At 44.5% G+C, this 20,919-nt stretch overlaps 1 protein-coding gene across 1 annotated transcript; it reads left to right on the top strand.

The window, feature by feature from the left end:
• Positions 1–226: 226 nt before the first annotated feature.
• On the top strand, positions 227–20,523 carry LOC111150626 (chromosome unknown C1orf100 homolog). Its single transcript, XM_022508116.1, has 4 exons — positions 227–282; positions 5,946–6,041; positions 12,538–12,614; positions 20,432–20,523. Exons 1-4 carry the CDS (start codon positions 227–229, stop codon positions 20,521–20,523), a joined length of 321 nt encoding a protein of 106 aa, XP_022363824.1.
• Positions 20,524–20,919: the final 396 nt, after the last annotated feature.

Consider the following 20,919-nt stretch of genomic DNA (forward strand, 5'->3'; position numbering starts at 1 on the left):
CACCTTTTTTTTTTTTGTCCTTTTTTTGCAAAAGCCATGGTTAGTCTATCCACTCCTCAGTTTTCTTACTGTTATTTCTTTCAAGACAGACTTGGTGGCACTAGACAGCTCCTGCGTGGAAATGGATGGTAGAGTGTGTTCACACAATATGCTATGTAGTATGTAGTGTGTATGGATTTGCAATATCGACCTTCACTCTGTAATATTTTTTAGATTCCCATCCATCATGGCTGCCATCCGGCTTCGAGAATTTATTGACCGCCGCCCAGTGATCCCACCCAGGTAATGTCCTTGCAGACAGAGATGCCATCCAGAGCTGCCCTGGGGCAGTCGGACACCTGGGGGGCCAACTTGCTCACCTGCTGCTCTCTGATTGACAGCTGCTCCCAGAGGTTCCAGTGACATTTCTTTGGGTTTGGGGAAAGTTAAAAAAAAAATCCCACACTCATGGTAAAATCCAAGCAAATAGGCAACTTCGAACTCCCCGAAGAGGGAAGGATATTGGTTTTTGCTTGGAAAGCCCACATTTTAGTGGGGGGCCCTTTACTCTGCTTGGAATCAAACAGACTCCTTCATCCTTCTGCCATATGGGGGGGGAGTTTGAACAAATTGAAACTAAGTAGGATTTTTATGCTTTCTCCCGATTCATAGATGGCCCAAGACTAACAAGTCCTAGATGTGTTTTACTGTGCTAAATTCATTGCTGAGAGATAGTGGATAATAATCTGTAGATCCTAACCTCGCCTTCCCTTCACCACTGGCCATGGGGTCTGCAAAGGGTTAGAAGCTATGAAATTCAGGCAGGAACTCTCCCATAGCAAGTGACTTCGGGGTCAGCCTCTTTGGCTTCGTGGTTTCAAGTAAGCCTCATGTTTTGTTTTCGTATCTAGTTATTTTTAACAATGTTTAGTCAACAAAGATAAGTCCTTCTGCTTCCAGAAATTACTGAAGTAGGGGCAGCGAAAGGATGCTTTGTTCCTAGATACTGTGAGTCCTCTTCGGAGAGGCTCCAGACTACCCTTAACCCACATGAGGAAGAACTGGAGGAAGACAGGGATGGGTTCCTGTATTTCCCAGTTTCTGCCTCCCCACAAGCCCTTGGTCTTTCTGAGTGTGTTTGAGGCCTGTCTTGTCCACTGTCGGGTTATTTAACTGTGGGTCATCCTGGGCAAAATGGAAACAGACCTCCCCCAGATGCTGCTGCCTGGAGTTCTGTGGAACCAAGTCAGAGTCACTGGGCCTGGCCTAAGCCAGCCTGTGGGAAGTCTGAGGGTTAGGGTGGGATGCAGTGCAGGAGGCAGGGGGTCCATGAAGTCCTAAGGTGGGGGGGCTGGATTCTGTTCTCTGTGCTCATCCATCGGAGCCCCACAAGGAGGCAGGCTGCTTGAACTAGGCTGGGGTCCCAGCCTCCCCACCGTACTCACGGTGGAGCTGGTCCTTGTGGACTTGACGCCATTGATCTCTGCAACAGTGGGCGGGGGGGGGTCCAACCCTTCATGAGGTTCCTCAGTGGTACCTCTGGAATGTTATCTCCCACACTCAGCTGCCTCTCCCCATCACCGACAGCCAACTGCCCACTCTTGTCCTCCTCCCTCCCGTCCTCCAGAGGGCGCTCCATGAAATGTAAATTGGATCAAAGCCCTCCGTTGCAGGCAACCCTCCAGGCACTGCATGTGGCATAAAATCTAAACTCTGCTGGGGCCTATGCGGCCCTCCATGAACTGGCCCTGCCCCCGCTTCAGCCTCCTCCCTCCTACTGTCTTTCCTTTGTTCCCCCAACAGGCCCGCCTTGCTCACACCCAGCGCATATTCGCTCATTTCATCTTCACAACGACTGTGAGGTATAGAGGAGAAACTGAGGCATGGAGTAGTTAAGTGACTGTCCCAATCCTAGAGATAGGATTTGAAGCCACGGGTCTGGCCCCAACATCTGTGCTCTTGATCCCTGCACTTGGCGGCATGTCCAGGGAGGTCCCTGGGGTGGGCTCATTTGCCCCCCTCCGCCCACCACTGTCACCTCTGCGGAGCTGATGGCCACAAGCAGTAGTTCCTCAGTGCGCATTTGTTGAAAAAAAAAAAAAATGAACATGAATCAGTGAGTATCTTGTCACAGATTTGTGGCTTGGCATCCTGCTGACTGGCAGTCGCTGTGGAAGGCACGGACCTCCTCCTTCCTCTCAGACAACATCAGGTTCCTCCCTACACACCCAAATCTTGGCTCCTCGTGAGGGAAAATGGAATCACACACTGGCAGGGGCACCTGATAAAATTAAATATTCAAGGGCTCACACAGCTCCCTTAAGAATTGTATCAGATGCAAATGTGACTTGCTGTCACCCCCAGGCGACAGGCCCCACTCAGGCAGGGCTGAGGGCCAGGTTGGTCTACAAAGCACAGGATGCTCCCAAAACGATTGCTTCGTGTGGAGGAAGCACAGTGCAGTGTGGAAGAGAAAAGATAGCAAATTTCTGTCAAACATAAGATGGATTTTTAAAACACCACCTGAAGTGGTGTCTGGGAGACCCAGAGGCAGCTGTTCCTTCCCAGAGCCATGACAGCACCTACCAGAGATCACCAAGGATGTTCACATCGTCTGGTTGACTCAGGGAGTCATTCCAAAGGGGTGATGGTGCCCCACACTTTACTAACAGGGAACCTGAGGGTCCCCTCTTCCTTGAGGGGATAACGAGTCTGGGAGATGGCAGAGCGAGCATGGTGTTGTCCCATCCTCTGTGCTGACTTGCTCATGTCCTCTCTAAGTGACTCATTCCCTTGAGCCTGTTCCTGACTGGCCCAGCGCTTACTCACTGTGTGTGATGAGTTAGTGCCTGAGTGTGGTTTCCCTACCAGATCATGAACTCTTGGGTAGAAGACAGTATTTATCATCACTGTGTCCCTAGCACCTGGCCCATGGCGGCCACAGTAGGGCCTTCAATGGGGAATTGTCTCACTGAATGGAAGGCCGCGTCCATCAGGGCCGCACTATTCCTTCTCCTCTTCCTGTGGTGCACGACCTCTACTTCCTGTCTGCCCATGAGAGAACCCCAGAGTTCCTATAGAAATAGCACTGAACTCTTCTGGAAAAAAGCCATCCTGTGTACACGGAGATGACTCTGGATGCCCCATGGAGTTCAGCGAATGGGGTTTGATCCGTGGCTCTGGCGTTTACCAGGCAGGTGATGTTCAGAGAGCCTTGACCTTTCTGAGCCTCAATCTCCTGTTCTGTAACAGGGTGTTCGTAATATTTACCTGGCAATGTGACTGGGAATTAGATGAGATCACCTTCCTAAAGCCTGAGGCTCAACACAGACATAACAGAGGATAGCACAGTCACTTAGGATCATGGGCCACCTCGGGCCTTGGGGCCAGGTTCTTGAGGGATGAACACTCTTGGCTTCTCCTGTACGTACTGAATTTTGTCCATGGACAAGCCCAGATTTCTGCTCTGGCAACATGCACCCGCCCAGGGGACAGGTTGGCTCTTGCCTAGACAGAACATGTCACCTGAAAGAGCTAAGCTGTCAGAGACTGCTAAACAATGTGTGGGGGAATCAGACAAAGCAGGACTCCTGCTCCCACACAAGAAGGAAAGACCTTCCTACAACTTGTTCAGGAATCTTGAGAGCCAAGTTAACGGATGGGCCTAAGCAGAGCCCGGCACGTCTCCTCAGCCAGGTCCTCTCCCAAGCCTCTCAGGAGAGGCCAGCCACGGTGAGGCCTCTGGGAACACGGGCTGGCAGGCCAGGGTGGGCATTGCCCCTCATTAAGCTCCTGCCAGGGAGCTTTCTCCTGTTTGAGCTGAAGTTAGTCACCCGGGATGCTTGGAAAGTCTACCCAAAGAGTTGGAGGCAAAAGCCGCCCTTTATTCCCCAAACCATTCTGCTTCTCCACCCAGCCCTACTTCCCTCCAGCACCCGCTCACACACTTTCCCTTCCTTTCTCGACTCCTGGGCCAAAACCCACCAAGAGACATTCCCCAGGGACGGCGAGCAGGGCTTATTACCCAGTGCTGGCAAAGAAGGGCTTCTCCATTCTCAAAACAGCTTTGGCAGACTACGTTCAAGGAGCAGGGCTTAGGTGACTCACCTGTATACAGCAGGCACTGGTTATATGCATGCTAGGGAAGAACCCATGGTCAAAACTCAGCCTACTGGAAATGACACAGCAACTGTGAGAAACCAGTGTGGCTTTGGAACCCCACCTGGGTTCTTAACAAACCATAACACGGCCCTAGGGTCATCTCTCCAAGGTAGCGCTTCAGAAATGGGATGGTGCTCAAGAAAGTCCCTCTCCCAGGCGCTCAGAAATGTCATTTTTTCCGTGTTATTGTGCCAGTTCCTCCCGCTCTGTATGACTAAATCCCTGCTGTTATGTACTCTTCGGGGCTCAGTCACATCATCCCAGCCATGGGGCAGGTCCGGACAGCCTGTGATTTTCTGAAAATCAGAGCTCCCCGAGGTCCTGTTTGCCGAGACAGACAGACCCACCCTGTTCACAGTGCTTGCCTTTCATACGTTCTAGACAGCGAGGTTCCCACCGGCCCCCACACACTCCACACGGATCCCAACCCTGGCCACATCTTGGCTTCTAAAATTCGCCTCACCTAGAATCTCTTCTCCATCCTATTTGCCTACCCCCACTTCCCTCCACACAGCTCAGGGTTTCTCCGGTAGTCAGTGACTACCATTGCCTCTTGGCCAGTCTCTATACCTCTCGTCCGATGGTCCTCCACTTTGTGGTCCACGCTGCCACTGGAAAAGATCTTTCTAGAATAAAAATGTCCCTAAGCCTTTCATCTTCTTTTTTTTTTTTTTTTAAGATTTTATTTATTTATTTGTCAGAGAGAGAAAGAGAGAGCACAGGCAGGGAGAGTGGTAGCTGAGGCAGAGGGAGAAGCAGGCTCCCTGTGGAGCAAGGAGCCCTATGTGGGACTCGATCCCAGGACACTGGGATCATGACCTGAGCCGAAGGCAGCTGCTTAACCAACTGAGCCACCCAGGTGTCCCGCCTTTCATCTTCTTTAAAATGCTACCAAGATTCCATGTCACCTACAAGAGTGGTTCTCAACCTCTCAAGACACAATGCTCCCTTTATTTATAACAAATATCTTGTAATGTTCCTCCTGCTCTTCTGAAATAAAATCTGCAAATAACATAATCCAACTACATGCAATTCTTAAATAACTACATAATGCAGGGACTATAATCTATAAGGAAAAGTAATTGATTATAAAATAAGATGTCCTTCAAAAGGTGAGGTCTGGGCACCACCGCACCCTCACCGCGCCTCACCGCACCTCGTCTCGCCTTGTCTGCCCCCAGTTCTGAGGGTTCAGCTATCCTCCCTGTCTCACCTTCACACCCAGAAACACTTCCTACCCCCCTTTGTGCCTCAAAACTTCCTCAAAACCCAACCCTCCCCAGCGGGGCTAGGCTTCCTCCTCCAGCCCAAAGCGCCCTATGCCTTAAGCCTGTTCATTAAGCCAGCTCATTAATCCTGTTCATTTCTTGCATCATACGCTTAATCATCACAGTTTAAAAAACAAAAACAAAACACTTGTGAAAGATTGTAAATCTACCCAAAGTAGAAAAAAAAATCAGCATAAGGAACACCCATTTATCCATTTTCACATTGCAACAATTATCAGCATTTGCCCCCCTGGTTTTATATGGCTTCTTGTTTCTTTTTCTCATATTTTGAAACTAATATCTGACAAGACAAATATTTCCTTATGAATCTTGAGAACCAAATCCTGAAAAATGGGTAACAGAAGATACTCCCGTCAAGAAAGAAATTCCATGGGTTTCAAGAGCTCCTTGCCAGGAACCAGGGGCAAAGTGCATGGAATTTTTTATCAGACCACAAGTGGCATTCTTCTGTAAAGAACTAATGGTAGTAACTTCTTTTTTATTTTTTTTTAATCCCCCTCTTACTTTCTCTACTAGTATATTCATCACTCATCAGGGAAAGGACGTCCGAGGATATTACCCCGGGCAGCTGGCTAGAGTCCATTTTGATTCTAGTATGAAGAGACACCCCAGGTGAGACACCTTCCCAAATCTTAGTTCTCAAAAGTTTCACTAAAGCGAGAAGAATAAGTGAAAAAAAAAAATGGGAGTCACAAATTGTAGTCATAATAGTAATAAGAACAGATAATAATAATTGTTATTTAATGGATTCAAAAAATGTGGGGGGCACCTGGGTGGCTCAGGGGGTTAAAGCCTCTGCCTTAGGCTCAGGTCATGATCCCGGGGTCCTGGGATTGAGCCCCACATCGGGCTCTCTGCTTGGCGGGGAGCCTGCTTCCCCCTCTCTCTGTCTCTGCCTGCCTCTCTGCCTACTTGTGATCTCTATCTGTGAAATAAATAAATAAAATCTTAAAAAAAAAAAATGTGGAAGGAGCCACACCAAACTGTTAACAATGGCTTTTTTTGAATGGTAAGAGGGCAGTATTTGATTTTATTTTTTATCTTTTTCTCCATTTTCCAGATTTTCTCTAATGAACATGTATTACTTTATAATCAGCAATAAATATAGAATGTTATGAAATCATCAAAGAAATTTAAGAAACATCATGAGTTCAGAGTTTCACCTTGTTCAAAAAACTTACCCTTCCTGAGACTCAGTTTCTCTCTCAGTAAAATTGTGAATTTGGCCTAAATGGTTTCTGCCTTTCCAGATGCGATTTTTAACAAGAAGAAAAGGAAAAAATAAAAAACAGTCACTTCGATATTATTTTCTAGTTTGGAGAGGCTAGAAACCATAGTAGTTAGGAGCCACAATTTGAGTTAACTTTTGAAATGGTTGATCGTGGGCAACCTTCTCTCTAAATCCTTCTCTGGAGTCGGTTACCTTATCTGTTAGGTAAAATAATTGGTGTAAAATTCCAGAACACAGTAAGCATTCGAAATATGATTGCTATAATTTTGAGTTCATTGTCTAATATATTTTACAAATTTCTTCTCTTAATCGCCTTTTACTATAGTCAACTCTAGATTAGCCTCCATGTAAGGAAAAGGGAGCCATGCCATCTATTAAGCAGCACAGAGTCTTAACTTAATAGAAGATCAAACTAGAAGTAGCATTAGAGGTCATTCTGATCCAGTTAAGTGAATAAGATTTAGCCCAGAGAAGTGCCATGTATCGTACCCGAGGTACAGTTGGTTGGTGTGAAAGCAGGTTCTTGGAACTACGCACGTTTTCTGATTTTCAGTTCAGGCCTTTGTGTTCTAATTTAAATACACAATAGACTAAACTCTTGTCGAGGGTGGCCCCACCACCAGGGCACTCTCCCCAGGGGTTCTGTGGGCTGTGACGACACCCCCCGACTCCAATACCCAGTACCTGAATGTCAGTCCTCACCATAGGACGGCTCAGGCAAAGGGAACCTTGACTCTACTTCTACTTGACTCTGACGAGACCAATGCCCACCCAAGACCAGCCTTAAGGGGGAAACTGAGTGCACATACCACTCAGTGACTTTAGTAAGCTTCTAGTTAAAAAGAAGGAAAAGATAAGCCCCTAAGCACTTTCCACTCCTCCCACCAAAACAAAACAAAGCAATAAAACAAACAAACAAACAAAAAAACGGGAAATAATGCAGTTCTTGGGACAAGTCCTATCTTCAGTTTTTGTGGTTGTAGTTTAATTTGATAGGCGTCTCGTGGCTTACCTTCCCCAGATATATTCCTCTACCAACTTAGTGTTTCCAGTATTAGAATCGGATCCTTTGGATGAAAGTCTTATCTTCAGGACACTGATGTATTACTTGAAAATGGCGACTCTTCTGGTTCCATAGAAACACCCAAGGCGAAGGCGGAGTGGGCGGCCAGTCCAGCAGGACAATCACCAGGATGTGGTTCCGAAGCCAGGCACAGAAGTGACCAGACATCCGGGATGGTTACACAGAACCTGACCTCACGAAGGACTGACCTGTTGGTCAGGCAACTGATGTTTGATCGTTGCGGGGGTGTGGGGCATGCCCTTGTAGGGAAAGGAGTGTTCCTGTCCACCATTTAGGGTAGCCACTTTACAAGCCCCAGTGCCTGTTAAGCATAAAATAAGAGCAAGTAGAGGTGGGCAGGAATTCTCGATGTTTCTCCAAGGTGATGAACCATGGAGCCCCTTCCATCCACCAGATACCCCTCCACCCCCCACTCCCCACCCCCCAACCTGTACCACACCCAAACCGTAACATTCTCGCCCTTGCTTTCCCTGAACTTTGGACAGAACCTATCCATTTCTGCTAACCACTCATTGAAGAAGGCCCATTATAATCAAGTTTTTAACCCAAATATGGAATCACAATACATTATGATTATATAGTTTCAGTCACCTTGTTTAAATGTGATTAATCGGGGCGCCTGGGGGCGCAGTGGGTTAAGCCTCTGCCTTCGGCTTAGGTCATGGTCTCAGGGTCCTGGGATCGAGCCCCATATTGGGCTCTCTGCTCAGCAGGGAGCCTGCTTCCTTCTCTCTCTCTGCCTGCCTCTCTGCCTACTTGTGATCTCTGTCTGTCAAATAAATAAATAAAATCTAAAAAAAAAATTAAAAAAAATAAATATGATTAATCATGGTGATCCCATCAAGTAAGACTACATCCTACTAATAGATGATTGGGTTTAGATGTTCCTAAATCTCACCCAACATCTGATATTTTTCACACCTAGAGCTGCTCATTTCATATAATTTATAGTTCAAAAATACCCATGTTGGGGGAACTGGCTGGCTCAGTCGGTAGAACGTGTGACTCTCAGTCTCTGGGTCATGAGTTCAAGCCCCACATTAGGAGTAGAAATTACTAAAAAAAAGGAAAATAAAATAAAATTTAAAGATATGCATGTTTATTACAAAATTCAGAAAACATTAGTAAAAAAAGAATTGAAATTACCCATAGTGTCACACTCAGAGATAATCATGCAGAATATTCCAGATCTACATAAAATGGAATGAATAGTATTTTTTCAAAGATTTTATTTATTTGAAACTTTTTTTATTTATTATGAAACTTTTAAGATCTACTGTCTTAGCACCTCCCAAATATACGATACAGTATTATTAATTATAATCACCATACAGTACATTATATTTCCAGAACTTACTTTTTGGAAGTTTATCCCTTTGACCTCCTTCACCCTTTTTACCCCATCCCCCAGCTCTGCCTCTGGCAACCACCATTCTGTTCTCTTTTTCTATGCATTTGTTAATTTATATTCCACATTTAAGTGAGATCATATAGTACTTGTCTTTCTCTATTTGACATTTCACTTGGCACAATGTCCTCAAGGTCCACCCCTGTTGCAGCAAATGGTAGGTTTTCCTTCTTTTCGTGGCTGAATAGTATTCCTTTTTATACGCATACACAACATCTCCATCCATTCGTCCGTCAATGACCACTTCGATTGTTTCTGTGTCTTGGCCTTTGCAAATAACACCACAATGAACGTGGGGGTGCAGCTATCTCTTTGAGACAGGAATTTCACTTTTTTTCTGATAAACATCCAGAAGTGGAATTACTGGATCATATGATAGTCCTATTTTTCATGTTTTGAGGGACCCACATACTGTTTTCCACAGGGCTGCATCAGTTTGCATTCCTGCCAACAGTGCACAAGGGTTCCTTTTCTTTTTTTTTTTTTTTTTTCCAACACTTCTTATCTCTTGCCATTTTGATAACAGCCATTCTAACAGTTATGAGCTGATAGCTCGCTGTGGTTTCCATTTTCATTTCCCTGACAATTAGTGACTTGGAGCCCTCTTCATGAACCTGTTTGCCCTCTGTACATCTTCTTTGGAAAAACAATGTCTATTCAGATTCTCTGCCCATTTTTTAATCATATTGTATTTTTGCTATTGAGTTGAAGGAGTTATTGAGGTATTTGGATATAAAGTCCTTATCAGATCTATGATTGGCAAATATTTTCTGCCATTCTGCAGGTTGCCTTTTTATTTTGTTGGCTTCCTTTACTGTGCAATAAAAGCTTTTTAATTTGATGTAGTCCCATTTATTTTTGTTTTTGTTGCCTTTCCTTTTGGTGTCAAATCCAAAAAGAAAAAAAAAAATCCTTGCCAAGATTGATGTTAAGGAATTTACTCCCTATGTTTTCTTCTAGAGTTTTATGGTTTTAGGTGTTACCTTCATGTCTTTAACCTATTTTGAGTTGATTTTTGTGTATGTTATAAAATAGCTTTATGTGTTGCATGTGGCTTTCCAGTTTCCCAATACTACTTATTGAAGAAACTATCCTTTCCCCATTGTATATTTTTGGTTCCCTTGTCATAAATTAATTGGCTACATAGATGTGGGTTTATTTCTGTGTTCACTGTTCTGTTCTGCTGATCTATGTGTCTATTTTTATTCCAATAGTATACTGTTTTGATTACTGTAGTTCATAATATGAAATCAGGAAGGATGATATCTCCTCTATGTTCTTCTTTCTCAAGATTGCTTTGGCTATTTTGGTCTTTTATGGGTCAACTTTTAGGATTCTTTGTTCTAGTTCTATGAAAAATGTCCGGAATTTTGATAGGGGTTGCATTGAAAATGTAGCTTGCTTTGATAGTATGACCACTTTAGCAATATTAATTCTTCCAATTCATGAGCACAGACTATCTTCCCATTTATTTGTGCTTTCTCCCATTTCTTTTATGAATGCCTTACAGTTTTCAGATTACAGTTCTTTCACCTGGTTAAATTTACTCCTAAGTATTTTATTGTTTTGATGCAATTGTAAATGGGATTGTTGCCTTAATTTCTGTCTGATAGTTCCTTGTTAGTGCATAGAAATGCAATAAATTTTTGTACATTGATTTTGTATCCTGCAACTTTACTGAATTCCTTTATTTTTTTTTTTTTTGAGATTTTATTTATTTATTTGACAGAAAGAGACACAGCGAGAGAGGGAACACAAACAGGGGGAATGGGAGGAGAAGCAGGCTTCCCACAGAGCAGGGAGCCCAACACAGGGCTTGATCCCCGGACCCTGGGTTCATGACCTGAGCTGAAGGCAGATGCTTAACAACTGAGCCACCCAGGAGTCACTACTGAATTCCTTTATTAGTTCTAACAGGTTTTTTTGTGGAGTCTGTAGGGTTTTCTGCATACAATGATGTTATTTGCAAATAGAGACAATTTACTTCTTTTTTTCCTATTTGGATACCTTTTATTTCTTTTCCTTGCCTAATTGCTCTGGATGGGACTTCCAAAACTATGTCGAATAAAAGTGGTGAGGGTGAGCATCCTTGTCTTATTTCTGATCTTAGAGGAAAAGCTTACAGCTTTCTACCTTTGAGTATGATGTTAGCTGTGAGCTTTGTCAGATAGGGCCTTTATTACACTGAAATATGTTCCCTTGATACCCACATTGTTGACAGTTTTTTTTTAATCATAAATAGATGTTGAATTTTGTCAAATGTTTTTTTGCATCTATTGAGATGATTGTATGGTTTTTATCCTTCAATTTGTTAATGTGGCATATTTTGTTGATTGAATTACAGATGCTGAACCATCCTTGCAGCCCAGGAATAAATCCCACTTGATCATGGTGTATGATCCTTTTAATGTATTGTTGAATTCAGATTGATAATATTTTGTTGATTAAAACCTTGTTCTTTATAATACTTTTGAGATCATTCACATCCCATACAACTCATCCATTTAAAGTGTTCATTTCAACTGAAACCTTTGTTTAGACCGAATTCTGTATTGCAGACTCTTTCCCATCTCAAAATTTATAATTCTACAGCACCACTTTTAGCGGTGGTAGGGTACTCTTATATATATTCGTATCATTTTCTAAATAATCCCCCTTTTTTCCACATGAAGATTATATCCATTTCTTTATGATCATAAAATACTTTGGTGAGCATTCTAGGAGCTAAGTCTTTGCTGACATTCCTACTTTCTGGAGTTGCTGCGACAAGGTATATGCACATTTTAAGGATATCAATACTCATCACCAAAGTATTCTCCCACAAGTTGCCCAGTGAATGTGTACTCCCAGAAGTGCATGAAGCTATTCCCCCATTATATACTGATTCTTCTTTATTTTTACCTTCAGAGGGTAGTTATCTGAGTGGAGGTACAGGAAAGTTATAACTAATTTCAGTTATACTGAAAAATTACAATGGGAAAGGGCATTGGGGAGATCTGGAGTACAGGAAGTAGCCACGCATGAGCAGACCCTACAGAAGTTTTCATGCAGGTCACCTTCTGTAACCTGTGATTGGGCAGGAGGAAGGATGTTAAAGCAGGGGAGCAGGGAACCAGGATCCCTGAGCCACCCACTGAAAACTGCTGGGCTGACCCTGGAGCTATGGAGTCTTGCCAATGGCATCTCAGTAGCCTCCTGGCTACTTCCAGAGAGTGGATCTCGGCTGATGAGAACATGGAATGCGTTTCTTCTACTGGATGGTCAGTAAGCTCTTTCTATTTTCATTTAGACCTCTCATAGACTTGACAATCCCACCCCAGAGAAAAAGTCCGATTCAGCCTCAACTCGACCAACAAACTCTCATTCGTTATATTTGTTTCCGAAGACATTCAAAGCCTGCTGAACCATGGTATAAAGAAACCACCTACCAAAGAGACTATTCTCTGCCATTTTACAAGATCGGTAAGTCAGGTCAACCGCTCTTACTCTCTGAGATCAACCTCTCCTCAGATGAGCCTTTCTCATGGGTTCGCTGCCATCAGGGACCAGTCAAATTGGGGGAAAGCATTCATGTGTGCCTAGTGCAGGAAGAATTTTGAGACTGAACCAAGGCTGCTCTCCTCTTTTTTCTAGCTCCCTATGGAATCAAGGATAAAAAATGCACAAATGTTCTTGGTAGGAAGCATACTCAAGTGTGACTACGTCTCACTGAGCTCCTTGTTACTCAACAGATTCCTTATTGTGCCTAAACGTATTATTAAGGGAAATTTTTTTCTTTCTTATTCTCCCATTTTAAATGGCTTTCTAACAATTATTTGACATTTGAAGACATATTTCAAAAATTTCAAAAATTTCTGTCTATGTTGCAACATGTGTGAGTATGAACAACCAAGCCCCCACACCACGTGACCCTGGGGGTACACACATGGACACCGATGTAGACATTACCTGTATTCCTGTTGTCATTGATGCTTTGAATTTTAGCAAGTGGGAGGAGTTGCTGCATTGACAGACTTTCTAAATGAGCAAACCTCACAATTTCTGGGGGCTCTTACACTGTGGCAGACACATATTTTGTTCTCCTAAGAGCTTTTAAGTTAAGTGTTATTACTTACCCCATTTTACAATAAAGGAGATCAAGTTGCAGAAACAATTAATTAAGCAGCCCCAGATCACAGCACAGTAGGTGGGAGAAGCAGAATTCAGACCAAAGCCATTTGAGATATAGAATTCTGTGCTTGACCCTTAAGCAATACTGCCTTTGTCACAGCTGAAAGTCATTTGCATTACTATTTATTTAATAATTTTCTTTCTTTTTGCTTGAACAAGAACAAGGAAATGCATAGAAGGACAGCAGGGGTGGTGGCTGGGGGTGAGAAGGATAGGCCCTTCCTTCTGTTCTCCCCTTTGAAGGGCAGCAGCCTAGATGGAGTGCTAGGCCAGAGATGGGGCTCAGGTCCCAAGGGAACCAGGAATCACAGCAACCAGGAAGACGGGATGCAGATGGAACCAGGCATTCTCCAGACAGTGGAGACATGGAGAGGGGGCAGTAGAGGAAGCCGGAGGGGGCGGAAATGGGCAGGAGGCATCTGGCATGAGAGGTTACCAGCAGTGAAAAGCTGGGGTCTCGGAGGGGAGAGGATTGGAGGCTGAGAAAGGAGCTGAGAGGAGAGGGAGCTGGTAGCTAAGATAAGCTCATTTAGGGAAGGAGGTGCCAGGAGGGAGTGAGGGATGGTGGAAGTGAGGATCCCCCAGGAGGCCCCGGGAGGGCTGTATTAAAGACGGTTGGGGTGGGTGGGAGTGCATGTTAGGGGCTGAAGGGTGAGGCCTGGGGGGAACAGAAGCCTCCAGGTACTGAGCAGCTGGAAAGAATTGGTGGTCAGGAGGTGTCAGTGGGGCTCCTGTCCCCACAGAACTGGCTAAGCAGCTTGCCCTTTCAAGACTGACTGAGTAGGAAATCGTCTTCCCTCCCACGTGGGAATTTGGGTGGGCCTTGAGTTACCAAAACGATAGTAAACAGGACCTTCTTTACAACTGCTCTGCTATGAGGGACTCCAGTTAGACGGACATAGAAGGTTTTCTCCTGTGCTTGTTTTAGACAATTCCTAATTCTTTCCAAACCTACAGCCCCAGGTGAGTGTTTAGCAAAGGGGTTTGATATTTACCATCTCCTGTGTCCCTAGCACCATGCTGGGTGCCAGGGGAGGAGGTGAACACAAGTCCAGGCTCCGACCTCAGAGAAAGGAAGTTCCCATTCTGATCAGGAAGATGAAGAAACCATCAGCCTATCACTGAATTATTGAGAAGCAACTAGCAGAGTAGGAAGATGGGTCTAGAACATGAGGCCATGGGGACCCAAGCTGGGCCCCGCTGGAAGAGGTCTGAGGCAGAAAAGTGGTGCACACTGCAGACAGGGACCCTGCAGCTAGAGGGGTGAGCCTTGTGGAGGGTGGGGGAGCAAGGAGCATGCCAGACATGAGGACGCTGGCCTGTCTGGGCCAGGCAGGAGGAAGTGGGGGATCCCATGCAGTTGGCAAATTAGGACAGAATGGCTGGAACTGAAGAGGAGTTCAAGGAGGGAGTCTGGAAAGTTTCATCTGAACAATCAGAGCCATCTTAGGACCTGTCAAGGGAGAGCCCAGGTGGCCTCGGAGGCTGTTGGTGGGTCGGCCTGCTCAGGATGGGTTGGAGAAGGCACGACTACATTGGCAGTCAGGCAGGATGGAGCTGTGGAAGCGTGGGCAGGACTCGGGCCTTAGGGGCCGCTGGCCTGTACATTCTAGCTCTGCAGTGTTGAGCAAGACACTCAGCTCCTCTGAACTTGCCTGTGCCTGTGTAGAGTGGAGATTCAATGTCTGCATTTTAGGATAAACTGTTACTATTTAAAGTATCTGTCCTGTGCCCAGAACTGTACTAAGTGGGATACACAAGTGTGTCCACACTCGTGGTTGCCATGAGTCCCAACAGCCACCGTGAAAAGAGGTATTATTATTTACTGCATGTAGCAGAAGAGAAAACTGAGTCTTAGAGACTTCAGGAAACTTCCTCAAGCTGGTAAGTCGTCAATCCAGGTCATCCAGATTTGTCGCACTCCCAACCCTTGCTCTTGAATTGAACTGAGGAGGCTTCGTGGGAAATGGGAAGAAGACTCATGTGCTGTAGGAGCTGGAGTGGGAAAGGTGGTATTAAGAGAGAATTCATGAGGGAGGAGAGAGAAAGTAAAGCTCATTGCCTTCCACGTCTGGCAGAATGGTCGGTGCCTCTGAAGGAAAGAACCGTTTTTGGCAGAAGCGTCAAGATGGCATCCGTAGACAACTGAAAGAGGCGCTGGAAAGCACAGGCAGGAAACTTAAGATAGGAACAGGGTCAAACAGTCCCCTCCCCTGGGAGGTCTGAGGCCTAACCCATTCAAGAGGTAATTTATGTTGAAATATTCACAGCTCCAGTCACTGAACCACGGATTGAGTGCACATTAGTCATCTTTCCTGGAGTAATGTAGCATTCCAAGGCCTAGTGACTTAGAAGATGAATGATGATGATTTCTACCTTTTAGCTGGGCAGTTCGGGCTCAGGTCTCTCAAGGGGTCAGCCACAGGTCAGTGAGCCCTCGATCATCTGAAGGCTTGACTGGGGCCGGAGGATCCGTGTCCAGGGTGGCTCATTCATATGGCCATCACTCATACACTGGCTGGCGATGGGGTTCTCTGTGCCTTTCCGAGTGGGCTCCCCACAGGGGTGCCATGGGTCCTGCCCTGGAACAGCCAATGAAGGGGGAAATTGCAATGCCTTTTATGACCTAGGCTCAGAAGACACACACTGTCACTTCTGAGGTGTCCTACCAGTCGCACACAGCCAGCCCTAAGGCAGTGTGCAAGGGGATGATATAAGGCACGGATGCCAGGGGGTGAGAATTCCTGGGACCCATCTTGGAAGCCAGCAACCGTAAGATGATTCGCTCATCGGCACCCATTATGAAGTAGCCACTGTATGTCTGGTGGGGGTTGACGAGATACCTGCTCCCAAGGAGCTGACATTCTTTGGAGAGGGGGTGAGGTACAGAGCATAACCAAGGACATTTTTAAAAAATTATAGACTGGGGGTGCCTGGGTGGCTCAGTTGTCAAGCATCTGCCTTTGGCTCAGGTCATGATCCCAGGGTCCTGAGATCAAGCCCCGCATTGGGCTCCCTGCTTTGCAGGGGCCTGCTTCTCCTTCTCCCACTCCCTCTGCTTTGTTCCTTCTCTAGCTGTGTCTCTCTCTGTCAAATAAATAAATAAAAATCTTTTTAAAAAATTATAGACTGTAGTAGGGCTGTAAGGGAAATGAGCAGGGTGTTAAGTGCGGCTAAGGGAAGTTACCTTAATAGTGCAGTCAGGGAAAAAAACCTCTATACGGTTTTAGCTGAGCCCTGGAAAATAGCAATGAGTCACATGAAGAGCATTTAAAGGAGCAGTAAGCGTGAAAGCTTGAAAGCAGGAAAGGCCTCAACGTGTTTGAGGAACAGAAAGGAGAGAGCAGAGCTGGCGTGTAGTCAGTGAGGGTATGCATAGGAAGACGCCCAGGTTCCAGTCCAAGCCCAAAGGGAAGATCTGAACGGGTTTCGAAGAGAGGAGGGCCCTGTCGTTTGTATTTTTAAAAGATCACTCTGGCTGCTGCTAAGACCCTGTTTGGAGATGAACAGGAGGCAGGGCAGGCAGACCAGTGAGGGAACCGTTTACTAGTTTAGAACAGAGATGATGGCAGCTTGGAGCAGCAGGGAAGACGAAAAAGAATGAATGGATTCCAGAGATATTTTGGAGGTGACATCAGTGGGGCTTGGTGATAGATCTGCTGTCGAGAGCACTTTGATTCATTCATCTGTGTTCTTTCAGTAAATAATTTGAGAGCCTACTTGGATGCCAGGCATTGTGCAAGGTTTTGGCAATACCACATCAAGCAAAAATAGACACAAAGTTTCTATGTTCAGGAAGCTTCAGTGGGGAAGGAGGAGAGAAATAAGCATACAATTTCACCTGCCATACATGCTAGGAAGCAGAGTTTATGTGATGGCGTAGGAGCACTTAAGAAGTCAGAAAGGGACAACAACACGTCTCTGAGGAAATGATGAGCTAGAAGTTCACCAGGCAAGGAGTCTGGGAAGAGCTTCCCAGCGAGTAGGGCTTGTGCAAAAGCCCTGTGGTAGGGGCGTGACATGTTTGAGGAACTAAAAAAAAAAGTACCAAAGAAATAGACGAAAGCACAGAAGTCAGGAAGGGTGGAGCTGGCTGAGGCTCGAACAAGGAGAGGGTTTACAGGTCATTTTCAGCTGTGACACCTCTAGGCTAAGATTAATGGGAAACCAGCAAAAAGTTTGGAAGGAGGACAGAGGTGACATGATTAAAAACACATTTTGAGAAGATTGCTCTAACTGTGGAGAAGGAAAAGGAGGCAGGCTGGGGAGTCGGGTGGGGCAGAGATCGAGTATGGTGAGTCAGGAGGCCATGGCAACGGTTAGGCTAAATGTTCTTAACCTCAGTGACATCACTTTTCGCAATCCCAATGCCCAGGACAGAACCAGACCGTTCAAACCTGGATCTCCCGCTGGGAGAGGGTGGCATCAATACCTTAAAATCTTGCCAGATTAATCCCACCATGCAGCCAAGTTTAGGAAGCAGTGGTTCTGCGGCTGATGATAGCTGGGAACAGTGGAGAATTGGATGGATTTGCCAGATACTTGGTTGGCCATTGTTTTGTAAACAACAGTCAGGCAGGCGAGACCCAGGAGAGAGGGGTCATAAATCTGAGCACTGAGAGCGAACACAGCAGGGGCTCAGTCAAGCATTTGTTTGAATCAAGAGGCTGACTCCTTGAAGGAGTCATTTGGGGTAAGGGCTCCTCACAGAGTAAGCTGGCTGGTAAGTTGTGTATCAGGATGGTGGGTTTTTTCCTCTTGACCATCTGACCAGTCCTTGTGATCAGATTTTAAAGGCAGGGCTTAGGACTGATTTGCATTTCATGGTCAGTTCTTATTTCTTTTTGGGAATTGGTGAGAAACAGATTAAATAGAGATCGTGATAGATCACAGTTATTACGCAAGTTCTTCTTCAGTAAAAAATTCCTCCTCAGGGCATGGGGGCTCATTCATTTCTTTAGGGAATATTTAGGCAACACAGACTATGGGCAAGACACAGTGTAAGAAATGAAGACTTTGTCCTTAGAGAACTTGAGCTTGGGAGGATTAGGATGGCCCCTCAGACAAAAATTGCCCTTGTATTCCTCACCCTGGCACCAAATACTTAAAAGAACTCATGCTGCAAAAATAAAATATATGTCCTCAATAACAGTGTGACCCTCAGATTCTCTGAACTTCCATTCTCTCATCTGCAAAAGGATAAAAATAGTATCTACCTAAGAGAACTGAGATATCCATGTGAAGACTTTAGCGTTCTGCATGTAACATTTATAACCCTTCAAAAAAAAGTTAGCCATTATATTATTACTGACCAAAGAATCGGCACGTGCCAAAAAACAAAAACAAAAACAAAAACAAAAACAAAAAACCCAAGGCAATGGAATTGTATCTTATATAGGGATTAAGTTCTAAAACCAAAGCCTAAAGTAATAATCACATAGAATCAAAGTTATCCTTGAAAATCTCTTAAATTGTTCAAAGTGAAAATATTAAATGATATTAAATTATTAAAGTAGCTGGAGTAAATGGTACTCAGCAAGTTGGGTAAATTTTCTCTGTAGTTCTCAATTAATTATTCATTTTGTTTTTCGATGATGACCTTCAAAGACGTCACCCCCACAATTCCACATGAACAATAATTTCACTTTATCAAATGGTAAGGAAATCCCAAAAATCATTTCACACGTCCTTTCCATAGTATTCCCCACCCCAAATTTGCATAGCATTTTTCAGGCTCGATAGCATCTACTGTCTGTGGGCATGGAGATTTAGAAGGAATCCCCCACAAAAGTCTGTTGAATTTACCTCGTTAAATGAATGGGTCATTCGGCTCCACAGCAACTCTGACCAAGGATCACTGAGGCTGGTGAATGGGATTCCTCACACTCCTAAGCCACTTAGATATATTTCCTGAAACACAGTGAAATCCTCCAGAAGGTCAGAGTTGCTATGTTAACCCCACCGTAAGCCTCTGGAAGTCACATGGTTACTTACTACGGACAGGTACACACTTTACTAAATTCGATTTAAAAAATCCTTCCAGGGGCGCCTGGGTGGCTCAGTGGGTTAAGCCGCTGCCTTCGGCTCAGGTCATGATCCCAGGTCCTGGGTTCGAGCCCCACATCGGGCTTTCTGCTCGGCGGGGAGCCTGCTTCCTCCTCTCTCTCTGCCTGCCTCTCTGCTTACTTGTGATTTCTCTCTGTCAAATAAATAAATAAAATCTTTAAAAAAAATAAAAAATAAAAAATAAAAAATCCTTCCAGGGATGGCATTTCTGGTCATACTCCAGGGTTCAATGAAATGTTATCTATTCTTAATATCACATGTTATCTATTCTTAATATCAAGAATGTTTGTGTCTTTCCATGCTATTGACATGCTGTGGCTGGTGGAAGAGAGCAGGGAAAAGATCAGGGACTTTGGGGCCAGATAATCCTGTGTTGTTGGGTCCCCTCACAATCCTGTGAACTTGGCCAAGTTCATTAATCTTTCTTAGATGGTGAAACTATGGGCGGGTCTGTGAGGATTACTGTGGATATTAACGTAAGTAAAACACCGAACACGGTGACAGCACTACACATAATATATTTGTGTTACGATGGTATCATTGAAACGCTCTGCTTTTTGGTTCATCAAGATGATTGACGTATTTAACCCCAGCCCTCCTTGAAAGCTCACCTTTGGACAGCAGAACTGTCTGTGACTGTAGATAAGAGGTTATAAAGTACAACGGAACTCCAGTGGGTATGACTTTAGGGATGGTCACATCTGAAGTTTGACACAAACATCATACAAAATGATCCGTTATTAATGTAGGGCTTAAAGGGTGTGGGGGTCTAAAATTAGGATGTCCAATGCCAATTTATATGGCTGATTTAATTTTATTTACATTTGGGCCTAATTCAACGGTCTGCCTATTGATCAGAGATTGAAACACAGAAATAATCTTTTTTTGAGTTTCAAGTGCTTTTCTCGCCCATCTTTTACATATTATATTCGTCTTAAATCCACCAAATTATTTTGTTATTGCACAGAATTGTTGTTGACCATATGTTAAAATTTAGGAGTGAATGGTCTTAAAATAAATCATTAATTTGTTTTAAATTTCAGATTGGGACCAGAAATTAGCCACAATTTCATCTAATCCTAGACCACTAAATTCACTGCCAGAGTTCTACTGTTGTGAAGACAGGCTGCTTTGAAAGGAAACCTTTTAAATTAACATAACAATGGCATTTGGACAAAACAACATTCGGAGTTCCTAGTTGACACCTTTAGATTAAAGTAATAACAGAACAACTTTTGACTTAAGTGTGTATCCAGATGGCTACAATCCTGAAATATTTACCTGTTGCAAATTCTTTTCAGAATTAGGTGATCAGCCTAGGGCAGGGAATCGAGAGTCAAGTTTAAGAGAACTTGCCATCTGTTCGCACATCAGCCCCGACACCAGTCTCATTGCTGGTGCTGACAAAGCATCTTACATATAATCCAGCAGTTATACGGGGGACCAGGTAAGAATATTATCTGTTCAATAACTGCATCACTGACTGTTGGAAAAATAAAAGTAAAAGAAGAACTTGGGGATGTAGCCAAGA

The sequence above is a fragment of the Enhydra lutris genome, unplaced genomic scaffold (assembly GCF_002288905.1).
Source record: "Enhydra lutris kenyoni isolate GAN:26980312 unplaced genomic scaffold, ASM228890v2 scaffoldscaffold24, whole genome shotgun sequence".
NCBI lineage: Eukaryota > Metazoa > Chordata > Mammalia > Carnivora > Mustelidae > Enhydra > Enhydra lutris.

What these genes read in the sequence shown, in the direction of transcription:
- LOC111150626 (XM_022508116.1), top strand. Translation starts at nt 227, where the DNA reads ATGGCTGCCATCCGGCTTCGAGAATTTATTGACCGCCGCCCAGTGATC. An exon ending in CGCCCAGTGATCCCACCCAG is followed by an intron (nt 283 to 5,945) that starts GTAATGTCCTTG and finishes TTTCTCTACTAG; the next exon opens with TATATTCATCACTCATCAGG. An exon ending in AGTATGAAGAGACACCCCAG is followed by an intron (nt 6,042 to 12,537) that starts GTGAGACACCTT and finishes TTGTTTCCGAAG; the next exon opens with ACATTCAAAGCCTGCTGAAC.